Raw genomic sequence first — 13,985 nt, 5'->3', positions numbered from 1 at the left:
CACACTGATCCCCCACCCACCCCTCCTGCTGAACGCAGCCCCAGCCTTCCCACTTGGGGCAAAACCTTAACTCTTCCTTCTTTCTGTTTTCTTCTTTCTTTTTTTTTTTTTTAAGTTGCTCACCCTACATCTAATCCAACAGCAATTCCTATCAACCCCAATTCCAGACATGTCCAAAATACCTCTGTTCTTCCTCACGAGGGCCACCACTGTGCAGGCCTAAGCACTTGCCTGGACCATGGCTGTAGTGGCTCCCATCCTCACCCCCAAGTCTGTCCTCAGCACGGCAGCCATGGCGACACTGCTCAGATAGAAACATGCTGAACAGCTCCCGTGGGAGACCCTCCCTGGCCTCCCCTCCCTCTCAGATGGAGGCCATACTTTCTACGGTCAAGTACTGCACCTTCTAGCCCCACGGTCTCTGGCTCATTCCAAAGCTCAGCAAGCCTGCCTACCCCAGCCTTCACACTAGCCAATGACTAGCTAGAGCACTCCTCTTTCAATTTAGAATGAACAAGGCTCATTCTCTCCCTGCTTCATCATGTATGAACTGGCTCGGGCTGCTACCACAGAGTACTGTGCTATGGCCTGGAAGACTTTCAACAGCAGATGTTTACTTATGGTTGTGAAGGCTGGAAGCCCAAGATCAAGGCACTGACAGATCCTGCATCTGGTGAGAGCCTGCTTCCCCGTTCATAGGTGACCATGTTCTCTCTGGGTCCTTACATGGCAGAAGGGGTAAGGGAGCTCTCAGGGTCTTTTTACAAAGGCACTAACCCCATTCATGATGGCTTCACCTCCCAAAGGCCCCACCTCCTAATACCATCCCAGTGAGGGCTTTCAACATATGAGTTTTGGGAAGACACAAACATTCAGTCTCTAGCACAGCCCAAAACACTTCCTCTGAGAGGCCTCCCTGATCACTCTCCCTCTCTTCTCCTTTCTTTTCTGTCTCATAGCATCTATCACCACCTGGCCATATAGCGTGGATCCACATTTTTCATGAGCTATTGGCTGCTCTCTCCTCTAGAATGGAAGACCCCGAGGACAGAGCTTTGTGCTGTGCACTGTGAGAGCCTCAGGTTCTAAAACAGGAACATAGTAGCTGTTCAGAGACTTTTGTTGGATGAATGATTCTGGAATGAGCTTTGGAATTAGACAGACCTGGATTCCAATCCCACAGCTTATCCATTGTATGAACTCGGGCAAGTTACCCAACCTCTCTGAGCCTCAGTTTCCTTGACTGTAAAGTGATAGGCATTATAACATCCACTTCAATGATTCTTGTGAGAAATGGAAACAATACATGTGATCATAAAATGAGCCCCCAAAATGGTGGCAATGGCATCATTATCCGCATCAGGAAAGGAGGTTTTCAAGTAGGAAAAGAGAGCTGCAGCAATCAGAGGACAGAGAGAGCCCCAGGGCACGCCGGGCTGGTGCCACAGGGGAGCTGGCTCTGCGTCCACTGCATAGCTTGGACCCCAGCAGCATATCCTAAACCTTCCCTGCTCTGCAGGGACAGGCCCAGAGGAGCCGGGTGCAAACCACCTTCAAAGCAGCCCACTCACAAGAGCTCCATCCAGTCTGGACAGGGGCCCACTGAGCAGTCAGTCAGTTCAAGGCCCACCGGGGTCAGAGGCAGTGCGGGTGGACATGCCTGCCTCAGTTCTTCCCAGAGGCTATCACTTTGCCCTCAGAAAGAGCCTTCCCCGTCCAGGGCTCCCCCACCAAGACCAAACAACCAGTGTCACCCATTAGGTAGAAAGATGGTTCTCTCTGGCCTCGCATCTCCTTCCCACTGTAGCTCTGGAGGGGCCAAACTCAGAACTGGAGGGGAGAGAGGGATTAGGAGAGCAGGCCAGGCCCCCTTTCCCCTTCTGGGCAGGCTGAGCACAAGTGGGGGCTGTTTAGAAAACATTTTGTCTCGTTGTGGTATGAACACTTACCATGAGATCTACCCTCTTAACAAACGTTCCAGGGCACCATACCGTTGACTGTGGGCACCATGCCATTTGACACAGCTCTAGGGCTTCTACCTTCTTTTCTGAAACTATACTTATTGATCAGCAAGTCCCCACTTACCCCCAGCCCCTAGCAACTGTCATTCCATGCTTGGATTCCATGAATTTGACTCATTTAGATTCCTCATATAAGTGGGATCATGCAGCATCTGTCCTCTAGGACGAGCTTATTTCACTTGGGAGCTTTAAAATGGGTATGAGACCAAAGCTTTTGCTGTGGACTGGACTACCCCAGAAGGGACTGGAAAGTTTAGAACTGGCCCGCGGTGCACTCCCCGGCCAAGAGCAGCTACACAGAGCATGTTCGGACAGCGCAGAGGGAGGACAAAAGCTGCGTTCCCATTGCAGGGCCCCATCCTTTCCCCTGCCTGCCTCTCTTATGCCACAGCACTCTCCTCCCATGCTTGCTCAACTCAGGGCCTCCCCACACAGGCATTACCTGTAGGAGACCAGAATGAAAATTACAGGGTGATTAAGTAGTTGCTTTGAATATCCATGTGCTTAGCTGGGTGAGAGAATGTGAAAACTTGCTAACAAAGCATGCCAAAGTCCATATGTACCTCATTTCCCCTGCAAAACAAGGTAAAGTAGTGGTGGCATCCCCACGCCAGCTCACGGAGCTCTCCTGGACAGATCAGGTGACAAGACAAGGGCCAGATGGAGGGCTGTGCCCTGGGGCCAGGGTGCCACCCAGCTCATGTGGAAAGAGGAGGAATCCAGGGCTGGGTTGATAACACTGGAAGCTGTGGACACAGTGTAGGCGTTGTGGTCAGGGAGGCTGCAGAGCAATGGAAGAACCAGACAACGGTGACCAGGATGAGCACTCAAGGTCATTTCCAACCCAAAGCTGCTGGGAATCCAGCAACAGATAAGTACATGCTCACTACAATGTCCACAATAGATGATATTAACTCTTCCAACACCCTCCCCACAGACATTTTGAAAGATGAGACACTCTGTGACCTTGAGGTGCAATCCCAACTCTCCTGAGGTTACAATGGTTGGCTTTCAGGGACTACAAGGATCTTCCCCAATGGCGCTCTCTGACACCCACACGCTAAGTGTTCCTCTCTGCAAGGCAAACCAGAAGTCATTGCCTCCAACCCTAAACCCCACTACTTCTCTATAAATACAAGAATAGATACAGACTTCAGAGCATGGGGGTAAAATCATTGTTGGAAGATTCACTGTACTTGCAAAAAAAGGAGCAAGAGATACGGATGCACATGAAATAACTGAAGGTGACCACACGGATAAGGAAAAAAGGAAGAGATGGAGGAAAGAGGAGGCCAAGAGGGGAAACTGAGTCTGCATTTCCATTATAAGATCCCTTCCCCTGAGACTGAAATTAGAGGGACAACTGAGGCCTCCCTTCAAGGAATCCTGCCCAGAGGGCTCTCAACCAGTCTAGGGAGTGAGAGGGACCCTTCCAGTGTCTTTAGGAAGACGCTCAAGTCCAGGGATCCTTGAGAGGCCAGCTGAGTAAAACACCCACAACGACTCAAGAGAAACTCTACAGCTTCTATGAAGAAGCTATGCAGAACCTATCCAGCTGTGCCATCACACTTCACATGTGGGAAAGCTGAGGTTAGAAAGGCCACAGAGTTCCCCAGGGGGTCTGGGTGTGGTCCAGGCAGGAGCTCAGACATGCTGGTCTGCCCCTTGCTCTGGACTCACTCCTTCAGACACAAGCAAAACCTGTGGTCCAGCAGCTGCAGGATTTCTCACATCCAGGCTCTGACTCATTCCCTGAGAGGGCCAGGGCTTGCCTTTGCTTCCACCTGCAGAAACAAGGGTGTCTGTGAGGACTTTTAGACATCTGGAACGCCTCCATCCACATCTGCAGTCCAGGGAAAAGGCAAGATGATCTGGGGGCATTGAATGCACTTGCAGTTTTCCCCAGTGTGCACCTCTTTATTGGAAGGGAAAATGTCTACCAGGTCAGGCAAAGGGTATGTGAACACGAGACTCAGATCATTGAGAAAGCGCAGCCATAGTCCCACTGTCCAGTGACAGCCCATGGTGGCTTTTGTGGGAACACTGCAGAGGGGATGCAGACACCCCATGGGGTGTGGGGCAGGGCAGGCAGGTGGGGGAGTTAGGAGGGAACTTTGTGGCTTTGAAGATTCTGTGACGATAGCCAGTTCTGAAGATCCACTCCCATTTTTTGACCTTAAAAATAACATGTTTCTCATAGATGATTTGGAAAGTGTAGAAAACTGTATGTTAGGAGAAAATGATACCACCCCTAATCCCCACCCACCACCCAAAAGCCACTAACCCAACATGCTATTTCCTTTGATGCCATTTTCATAGTTTATTTTAAATATTTAATGTAATTTGTATTTTCAGGGTCCCTTTTTTCCCCCTTAAATCATACTGTAAGCATTTCCTCCTGTCACTAAGGATTTCCATGCATCACTTCAATAACTGCATAATATTCTATCATATAAGCGTATCGGAATTTACATAACCAATTCCCTAATGTAGAATATTTAGATTGTTCTCTCTCTTTTATATTCCATTTTAAACCAAATTGCAGTATACTTTCCTGAGCATGAATTTTTGTTTCCTTTTCAGATTATTTCACAAGGATCAGACTAGAAATGAAATTTTTGATTCTCAGGGTGACACATCTCCCAAACAGCATACAAGAGAATTAAATTAGTGGCCATTTTTGAAAATCTCACTTTGAGGCTATTTTGACATTAATGGTGACAATGGTGACAATCCAGCAGCCAACCTGTGCTGGCTCCTGCACCAGACGCTCACCACACACTAACTCCCAAGGAGCCTACACAGCCGTGCCATCACATTTCAGATGTGAGGAAGCTGAGGTTAGAAAGGCCACAGCGCTCCCCAGGAGGGTCCAGGTGTGGTCCAGGCAGGAGCTCATTCGTGCTGTGGGACTGCCCCTTGCTCTGGAACTCAGTCCTTCACCTGTTCACTCCCAAGCCTGGCTGACACAGCCAATGTGCAACCCCACAGGTATACAAGTAAGCAGTCACCCAGCCGCAAGCCTGGCAGGTGGAGGTTGGCAGGTGGAGGCTTTCTGTGCCCTCACTCTCCCCCCGTCTGGTTGGAGCTGGGGCTGGAATAAGTGTATCCAGTGCCTTCTGTGCTCCAGTCACTTCTGCTGGAGCTCAGAGCTAGGAAGCCAAGAAAACAGTGATTGGGATACACTGTCCCTCTTGGCTTCTCAAAATATCCCCAAGCATCCATTCCCTTTGCCACTTTGGTGCCCCAGACACCTATCTTTGGAAAACCACTTCCCTGCTGCAACATGAGAGCCCAGGGATACTGAAATAAATCAGCAGAGGTTGTTTGTCCTTCCAGAGGTCTCACTGTAGGCACTTAGTATCCAGCGGGAAGTTGAGACTTTCAAAGTTTCCAACGAACAAGGCAAAGGAGACTACAGTCCCCTAATCGCACATTGATCAGAGGCCAAGTGCACCTACCAGACGCTGGCACAGGGTCCTCTGTCCTCTCATCCAGCTCCAGTCATGGGGGCAGGCAAGGGAGCCAGCACAGGTGACAAATTCTCACAGTAGCCACTATGCCAGGTCTGAAACTACATCAGCTGTCTCCTGAAAGAAAGGACACTAAGCTCAGAGTTGTGGCCAGGGCAGCTGGGAGTGTGACTTCTTATTTTCATTGCTAAGAGAGTATCACCCCCCCACAACTTCCACTTACTGAAGCCTTATATCACCTCCTTGAAAGAGGAGGTATGTGATGGTGTTGGAACTAAGCCACTCTTGCTGTCATGAGCTCAGTGGTTCTCAAGGACAGGCCCCTGGCCCAGGAGCATCAGCAGCACCTGGGGACATAATTAGCAATGCAAATTCTCGGGCCCACTCTCTGTGAGCTGAGTCAGAATCTGAGGTGGGTGCAGTGATCTGTGGTGTCACAAATACCCCAGGAAATCCTAATGCATACTCAGATCTAGCACTCATGCCTTAGCTATCAGCTGCCACGAACCCTATCAGGAAGAGGTTTTACTCTATACTTTAGAGTAAAGAGAAGTAAAAGGAAGCTCCAAGAGGTGAGCTAACTTGCCTGAGAAGTTCTGCCCTCCAGCACAGGTGTAGTCCTATTTCAAGGGGCCTCGTATCTGACATACAATGACCAGGCACCACAGCAGTTAGGCCCATGCAGAGGTCCTCCTGCCACCCCATAAGGCATGACTACTCCACTATGGACTTACCCTCCATGTTCTCTCACCACTGCACCCAGTTCCCCCTGCTGGCATTGCCCACCCCACCATCTCAGTAGGTCAGTTTTGGCGGCCCCCTCTTTCTCCAGGAAGCCCTTCCTGAGAACATCAGAGAGCTACCCTTTCTAAACTTACCCACATGCATTTGTCTCTGTTACATGTAAACTCCTTAAAGGTAAGGGCCCTGGCTTAAGTAGAGGGCACACCACTGCAAATTAGTAGGTGCTAGAGAAATGTTGCTGAGGACAGAAAGAACAAACAAAAATCATGAGCGTCCACACTGTCAGAGAACCTGGGAGTCCTGGGGCTGAGTCTGATGGGTGAGTCCCCTCTGCAACACCCCAGACATATCTTTATTGCTCATTTTGACACTTTACCATGCAGACAATGTTAGCTGTCTCTTTTCACATAAATATGTTAAATCTCCTCAACCCAGTCATAAGCTTCTGGGGGCACAACCCATCCTCTCCACATCCCTGTGGCTGGGTAAACACTACCTGCTCAGTCAACATTGCTGTCTTTCAAGAGAGAGGGACAGACAGTGAATAATAAGCTGTCCATTTATTATTTTTGCAGTGCTACTGTCCTGAGACCAATTCGTCCCCAGTTGTAGCTTAAATGCTATATCCTTTCAGGGTGTGATAACAACAAACCATCAGAGAAAAGGAAACATGTTGACCTTTCTCCTACCAAAAAAGAAAAGTCAGTTAATAAACTTCAGTTGTCAACTGCTTTCTGCTTGACCGGCATAAGAACTTGGAGGCAAGAATATTGCACAGGAGGAAGAAACTCCAGTGGGAGCCAAGGAGAACTTTCTGTGGTCACAAAGATTCCTGTCACTCCCCCAATAGCTGTCCTCCTAAATCCAAATCAGACTCACGCAAAGTCATGGCCACGGGAGAGTGACTTTTCTAACCAGATCTGTAGTTTCTTTGAAATAGAATGCTCTGGGTAAGTGGCCCAGAGCTTGGCAAATCATCAGGCAGTGGTGTGGCCGCCTCTGCATTGCTGTCCTCGACACCGCTGTCATGGTGGGAGCTCTCCAAGGACTCTGTGACAAACCTGTGTTCCCCTTCATGGTTTTAAAACTGAAATACTCTTCCTCTTCCCACATCACTTAGGCCTCCTAGTCCAAAGGCATTCTTCCTCTTGACTCAAAGGAACTCAGTCCCCCAGAGGCCTCTGCCCTGGCCAGAATTCTTGCACCTTTGCTGGCCCAGGTGGACATGAAAGCAGGGAGCAGACACTTCCTCCATAACTCCTGAGGCACAAGGAAAATCCAGTAGAGGCGGGCAAGAGGTGTAAAGACAAAACCTCACAGGAAAGAAGAGAACTCTTGGCACAGCTTCATCAGAAAACACAGAAGAAGGGAGGTTCTTGGTGGCAAGAGAGGGTCGACCTGTGTCCCTGGGGCCAGTTCCTGACCACTGCTCTCTGTCAACATCTGAGAACCCCCAGGGTCCAGCTGCTGATAAAGTCCTGGGTCCTGTTGGCTGCGCCCAAGCTGCCGGCTGGAACTGGGAATGTTGCCTTCAATGAGGGGCAGCACCTGTGTGCCTTGCTGCCTTTGACTGGAGGACCGATGGCCGCCACCCTGTGGACCGTATGTAGACTCGGCAGGTGTGTGGCCACAGCCAGGTTGCAGACTGCACAGGAGGAAAGCCAGTTCCAGTTGTTTAGAGAGCACACACTCTGGTGCTAAGGAATCCTTGGTTTGAACACAGGTTCTGCCCTTTTTTGGCGGTGAGATTTTGACCTGGTATTTGAGCTCTTTGGGCATGGATCGCATTGTCTGTAACTTAAAGGAAGAAGCTTCCCTTTTGCAAGCTTGCTACAGGAGTAAATGAGGGAGCTTCCACAGGAACTTTGCCCAGTGCCTGTGCCTAGTAGATGCTCAGAGAACCTGCAGCGTGTTCCTCCTCCTCCAAGGGCTCACAAGGCTGAACCCCCAGGCTATGTGGCCTCATCTCCATAACCCAGGAGCATTTCTCCCATTCACCGTCCCACCCCTGCCCCCGTGGGAGGTCAGCTTCCCTGAATAGGAGTTTGGGGCAGTAACAGCCCTTCCCTTTCCTCTCCCTCTGGAGATTCACCAGCTCAGCTCACAGGAAGTATCTGTCATCCCTGCACTTGGCACATGGTCCAGCCTTGTGGTGAGGCCTGTGGCTGGCCACATCGGGGGTTCAGAAGCCTAGAGTTGTCACACAGCATGGCCACCTTACCGCCATGACCCATACCAGCTTTTGTCAGAGTGAAGCCATGCTTCCTTTGCCATCTGCCCGCTAATAGTTGGGCTCCCTTGAACCCAACACTGCAGGACTGGGGATTTGTTTTATTCCCTCTTATAGTGCTGTGGTTTAAGCCATGGCCTCCAGATAGTATGGTGAATGCTTTTGGTGTCTGTGCACAAATGAAATCAAAGCCCCACCAAACAGTATTTACCCAGGCTGCCTATGATAGGGCCTGATGGTTTTTGGACACCTCTTTCTCTCTCTCTCTCATCCTTTCCCTATCTCTCTCCTTTTCTCTCTCCTTCTCTCTCTCACTCCCTCTCTCCCTCTCTCTCTCCCTCTTCTTTTCTTCCCCTCCCCCCCCACCCAGTTGGGACCCACCAGTGTGTTGGAATTTACTGTTTGACAAACACTGCCCTAAATAAGTTGTATGTAACAATCACATCTCCCAGGGAAACCATAGCCCCCTGAGGTTAGAGACACATTCTCTGTTTCCTGGAATGTCCTCCATCCCTATGGTAATGCTGGGAACACAGAGACACTCAGCACCCAGATGTTGATGTACTGTCAGCCAAGACTGTGCAGGGAATCCATAACCAGCATCCTTCCTGTGCCTGGACTCACAACATCTGTTAGCAGGTCATTTAGGTGACTGGCATTGAATTATGTCCAAACCAGAATAATAATAAGAATGAGATAAAACTACTGGTGACAGGATGTGAGAGCGATCTGGCTGTGACATCTGTCACCCCACTGATTGCGAGGGTTGATTCAGCAGATCTGGCTATCTAGGCGGGTGTCCCCTTCCTCCCTCACAGCTCCATGTGTGTCCCTCCCAAAGCCGCACCCTCGGTAGAAGAGAACAACCTTCCCTGATAGAGGAGGACCATTTTTCGGTCAATGGTATGCAAGTAGTTGCATAGCAGGGGAACCTGCTGGAACCTCTAAACAATCTCTCTCGTTTTTAGGAGAATGTAAGGTGGTCAAGCTTCCAAGACTCCAGACACATGTACAGCATGTGGCAGTCTGCCTTTCTTTAAAAAAAAAAAAATTGGTGACAACAGCTCAGTAAATACCTATTCTGAGCTATGTGCCATGTAGGTATTGTCTCCATAATATACATAAAAAATGTATTATGTGTGGGCATGTCATTTCTAATCCCTACCATAGAGGGGGTATGGTTACTCTTGTTTTACATACGGAGAAACTAAAGCCAGTCAATATTAAATATTTTGCTGAATACACTGCTGTGAAATTTATACCAAGACTTGAACCAAAAGCTGCCTTCACAATGAGGTGGATAGTGCTAAGTGCAGCTTGATTCTCAGTTCCCCCGAAGGGACCAAGCTTTCAAATACCATTCAACAACTGTTTTGGGTTGCCAGGAGCATAGCCCAATGCTGGGCATAGAGCTGTGACTGGGGCTAAGGTGATTATGGGGCTTGTAGAGCTTTCTCTGTGGTGGGAGCATTGCAATCTTGAGGGGAGCCAGTAAGGAAAATCACAGGGTACCTTGGATCTCTACGAAAGGGTTGAGGCCTCCATGCCTGTCCAATCTGAGGGCTACACAATGGCTTATTTCTGATCTCAGACCCACATCTAGCCATAAATAACACGTTGCTCTGCCCTAAATGCACCCCCTAAGGCTGCCCATCAATCCCTCCACCCCAGTTCCTGAGCTCAGAATGATGCTAACTCAAATCACATACTCACCCTTCAACCCCAGCTAGCAGTGGGCTTTCATTCCAGGGTCCCAATTTGATTGCACTTCCTGGGCAGGATGGAGCTCACTCCAACTAGCCTTTCCAAATATCCCCTGTCATTGCTGCTGGCTAAAGGGAAGCAGGACAAGGGAGTAGAGCCAATGAGGGTGCTCACCCCACCATCTCCAGAGGTGAGAGATCAAAGCACAGGCTTCAGGAGCCTCAGTGCCATGGATGGTGAACAAATATTCGGGGAGAAAGTGAGAGCTGGGGAGAAGTGAGCATTGTTGTGGATGCTGAGCTCTCTGCTTGGAATGCTTACATTCTTGATTGTGCAGCAAACTTTTATTCATCTTTCAAGGGCCAATCCTAATGACTTCCCTCTGGGAACTTTTTCATACACCAGTAGTTCTCAACACAGAACAATCATCAGAACCACCTAGAGGCCTGTTACCATAGATTGCGGGGCCCCAGCGCGTGTTTCTGATTCTGCAGGTCTGAGATGGGGCCCAAGAATTTGCCTTTCTTTTTTTTTTTTTTTCCACCCGGTAATTTTTATTTATTTATTTAAATATATTGCTTGATGCATAAGAATTTGTGTCTTCACATACCTTTCTTTTTTTTAATTTATTTTTTTTATTATATTATGTTAGTCACCATATAGTACATCCCCGGTTTCCGATTAAGGCTCGATGATTCATTAGTTGTGTATAACACCCAGTGCACCATGCAATACGTGCCCTCCTTACTATCCAGAATTTGCCTTTCTAGCAGACTCCTAGGAAATGTGCTGGTCCTAGGACCACACTTTGAGAACCACTTCTTATACCATCCCTATCTTGCCAGACAGGACTGAGCTTCCTCCTCTGTGCCAATTCTTTTTTTTTTTTTTAAGATTTTATTTATTTATTTGACAGAGAGACAGCCAGAGAGAAAGGGAACACAAGCAGGGGGAGTGGGAGAGGAAGAAGCAGGCACCTAGCGGAGGAGCCTGATGTGGGGCTCGATTCCAGAACGCTGGGATCACGCCCTGAGCCGAAGGCAGACGCTTAACGACTGAGCCACCCAGGTGCCCCCTCTGTGCCAATTCTGACCTCTGTGGCCGTTCCACCCTTGCTGAAGGGTCACCACCTTGAAGGCGATCACAGTGTACAAATTCAGCTCCACACACCTGGAGGGGTAGGGCATGGAGTTCAGGCATCCCTGCCCACCGTGCTCCTGAGTGTGTGTGAGTTCAGAGGGAGCCCTGCTAGAGGCTCAATTGGTGACCACTCAGAGGCCAGAGGTCCCTCCTGCCCCCTAGTCTGCTGGCCTGCTAGGAGGGCTTCCAGTGTTCCAGTATATAGGTTTGGGTACAGGGTCCCAAACCCAAGCTAAGGAATTCACCCCAAGGGGTTCAAACCAAATGCCTCATCTAGTCCTTAAGCAGCCAACCCACACTCCCCACTGGGCAGTGCCCGCAGGGTTAAGCACACTGACTCCAGGCTGCCTCAGCCTGAGTTGGTGGACTCCTGACTCTTTTTTAGCTCTATAATCCAGGGAAAACAGTAACACTTTTCTGGGACTCAGCTTCCAAATCTGTACAATGGGACTAATAATCCCTGCTTCTGAATGAGACTGCCATGGGGCCTAAATGGGTTAAAACCTGGTAAATGCTGAAGATGGTACCTGGCACATGGTAAACAATTGTGAATTATTTTTAAAAGAAAAGGAAATAGCAGTTCCTTCTAACCCTGACTGGGTTGGACAAACTGGCATAAAAATGCTGGTCTTCACCTGGAACATTCCAAGTGGCAATTCTGGATATTTGAACTTCTGTGACCATCCACTCGGACTTAAGGAAGTGGCTACTCTTTATTCTTACTGAAGCCAGAGGTGCTTAGTGATTGAGGAAGGTCTACAATGCCAGCATCTGAATCCACTCACTCATGTATGCGTGTATACACACATACGTGCATTTATTTATACAGTATTATTCAGTAAATATTTATTGAGTACCTACTGTGGACTAGGTGCTAAATTCTAGGTTGCTCTTATCCAGCTGGATCTCAGAGTCCGATGCCACTTGAACTTCCTGCCCCTCCGGCCTCGATTCTCACTGTGGTGAAGCACTTAGAAGTTGACCTGACTGCTCCTCCTGCCTCCCCCTCCCTCCCCTGCCTGACTCCTGCTGTGTGCCTGCTCTGTCTCTTTGCTGACCTGAGCACCTCTTTTAACCTCTTCCCCACCTCCAGGCTCCAGGCTGGCTCCTCTCCTCCTCTGCCTCCAGCCTGGAGCCTTTGCTTGGCTCCCCGCACTGTCCTTCCTGGCACCACAGCTGGTTTCTTATCAGAAAAGGCATCTGGAAGCTGCACTGGGGAGAATGACCTCATCCCAGTATAATTAAAGTGATTATCTGAGCGGAAAGGATTATTATGAAGTAGGCTTCTCTGTTTTAATATGCATAGCCGTTGTAATGGGAACATGGGATTTCCATGTTAACAGTGATATTTCTGTGGTCTAATAAATCCTTCCTCTCACTCATCTCCCAGAGGAGAGAGGAGACACTCTGTGCAGCGCTGGAGGTGATGTGCAGGTTCCTGCTGTCCTTGAGATGCTAGCCCTGTGGCCTGACCGTAGCCCTTTGGAAAAACGCACTCAGTAATTTGGTAGTGCCCCAGGGCAGCCCTTCCCACAGAAGGACCAATCAGAGACCACCCAGGGGACATGGGGAGGAGCCTCCAGACAGGAGCCCTCCTGGGAGAGGCATCTTCAAGAGAGAAAAGAGAAAGTGCACTCCAGAGGTGAGAGTGTGAGCTAAGTCCAGGCCCACCATTGGGCGAGGTGTGTGACTCTGGACATGTCACTCTCTGATGCTCAGTGTCACACCTGTGAAATGGGCTAGTAAAACCACATACCTCATGGGACAGCAGCAAAGACCACACGATATGGTGGGTGAAAGGCAACTAAACCAACACCTGGCATGTACAGACCCTCCACATGTGGGGACACCTCGCAAATGGTCTGTTTTTACCCTTATGGTAAGAAAAGCTGAGCCCCAAAGGCAGGTGGTGCTGGCACCAGGCATAGTACTGCCCACCTTCATGCCTACCACCGAGTGTGTCTGCCCAGTGTCTGCCCAGTGCAGGAACCCATCCCTCACCCACTTGCACGGTTGCAGAGATGCCAGAACTGGGTCTGCCTCCACTGTGGTTCACACGTTTTCTCCAGATCTAACAGTGGCCAGGCAGAGCCAGAAGCCTGTCCAGGCACACACTACCTCCTGTCCACTCGGCCCGTTCACAGAGTGTGTGCCTATGAGCAGGGGGTGCAGGCATGGCTGGGGTGCTGCTAAGTATGGGAAGACTTTCTCTCCCCACTAAAGCTCTTCTCTTCTGTTCACAGAACTGGATCCTGGCCCATTTTTCCCCTCGTTGGGGGCAAACATCGCCATCATTGCAGGTGAGCTGCCCTGGGCCTCCAAGCCAGGAGGGTCAGAGGAAATGCCCAGGGGAGAACCCACCTGCGGCTTCAGAGCAAATGCCTGAATGAGAGTGAGGCTGCGTGAGAGGCCATACCTAAGCCTCTCTAAAACTTGCCAGAGTCCCCTTCCCCCCATCACTCCCAGGCTCTCAGTGACCGGGGCCCTATTGCCCAGACTTCAAGCCTCTTCTCCCAACTGCTTATGAGCCCAAACAGAAATGAAGGGCTGACTTCTGCCCATACCCCATGCCTTTGCATGGCATCCTCCAGAATCCTCTCCCTCTTCAGTCCTTTGCTTGGCTGATCCCTTCTCCCTTGCCAGACTCATGCAGCCCTCACCTCTGGAGAGCAT

At 49.8% G+C, this 13,985-nt stretch overlaps 1 protein-coding gene across 1 annotated transcript in view; it reads left to right on the top strand.

The window, feature by feature from the left end:
- GYPC (glycophorin C (Gerbich blood group)) overlaps positions 1 to 13,985 on the top strand; it is a 43,467-nt gene that overhangs the window by 28,230 nt on the left and 1,252 nt on the right. Inside the window, exon 2 of the mRNA XM_026510175.4 lies at positions 13,556 to 13,612. Coding sequence (XP_026365960.1) covers positions 13,556 to 13,612 — 57 coding nt within the window. The remainder of the gene's footprint in view (positions 1 to 13,555; positions 13,613 to 13,985) is intronic.

Source organism: Ursus arctos, unplaced genomic scaffold, assembly GCF_023065955.2.
Source record: "Ursus arctos isolate Adak ecotype North America unplaced genomic scaffold, UrsArc2.0 scaffold_1, whole genome shotgun sequence".
Taxonomy (NCBI): Eukaryota; Metazoa; Chordata; class Mammalia; order Carnivora; family Ursidae; genus Ursus; species Ursus arctos.
Note: the sequence above shows the minus strand (reverse complement) of the source record. Positions and strands in the feature narration are given on the sequence as shown.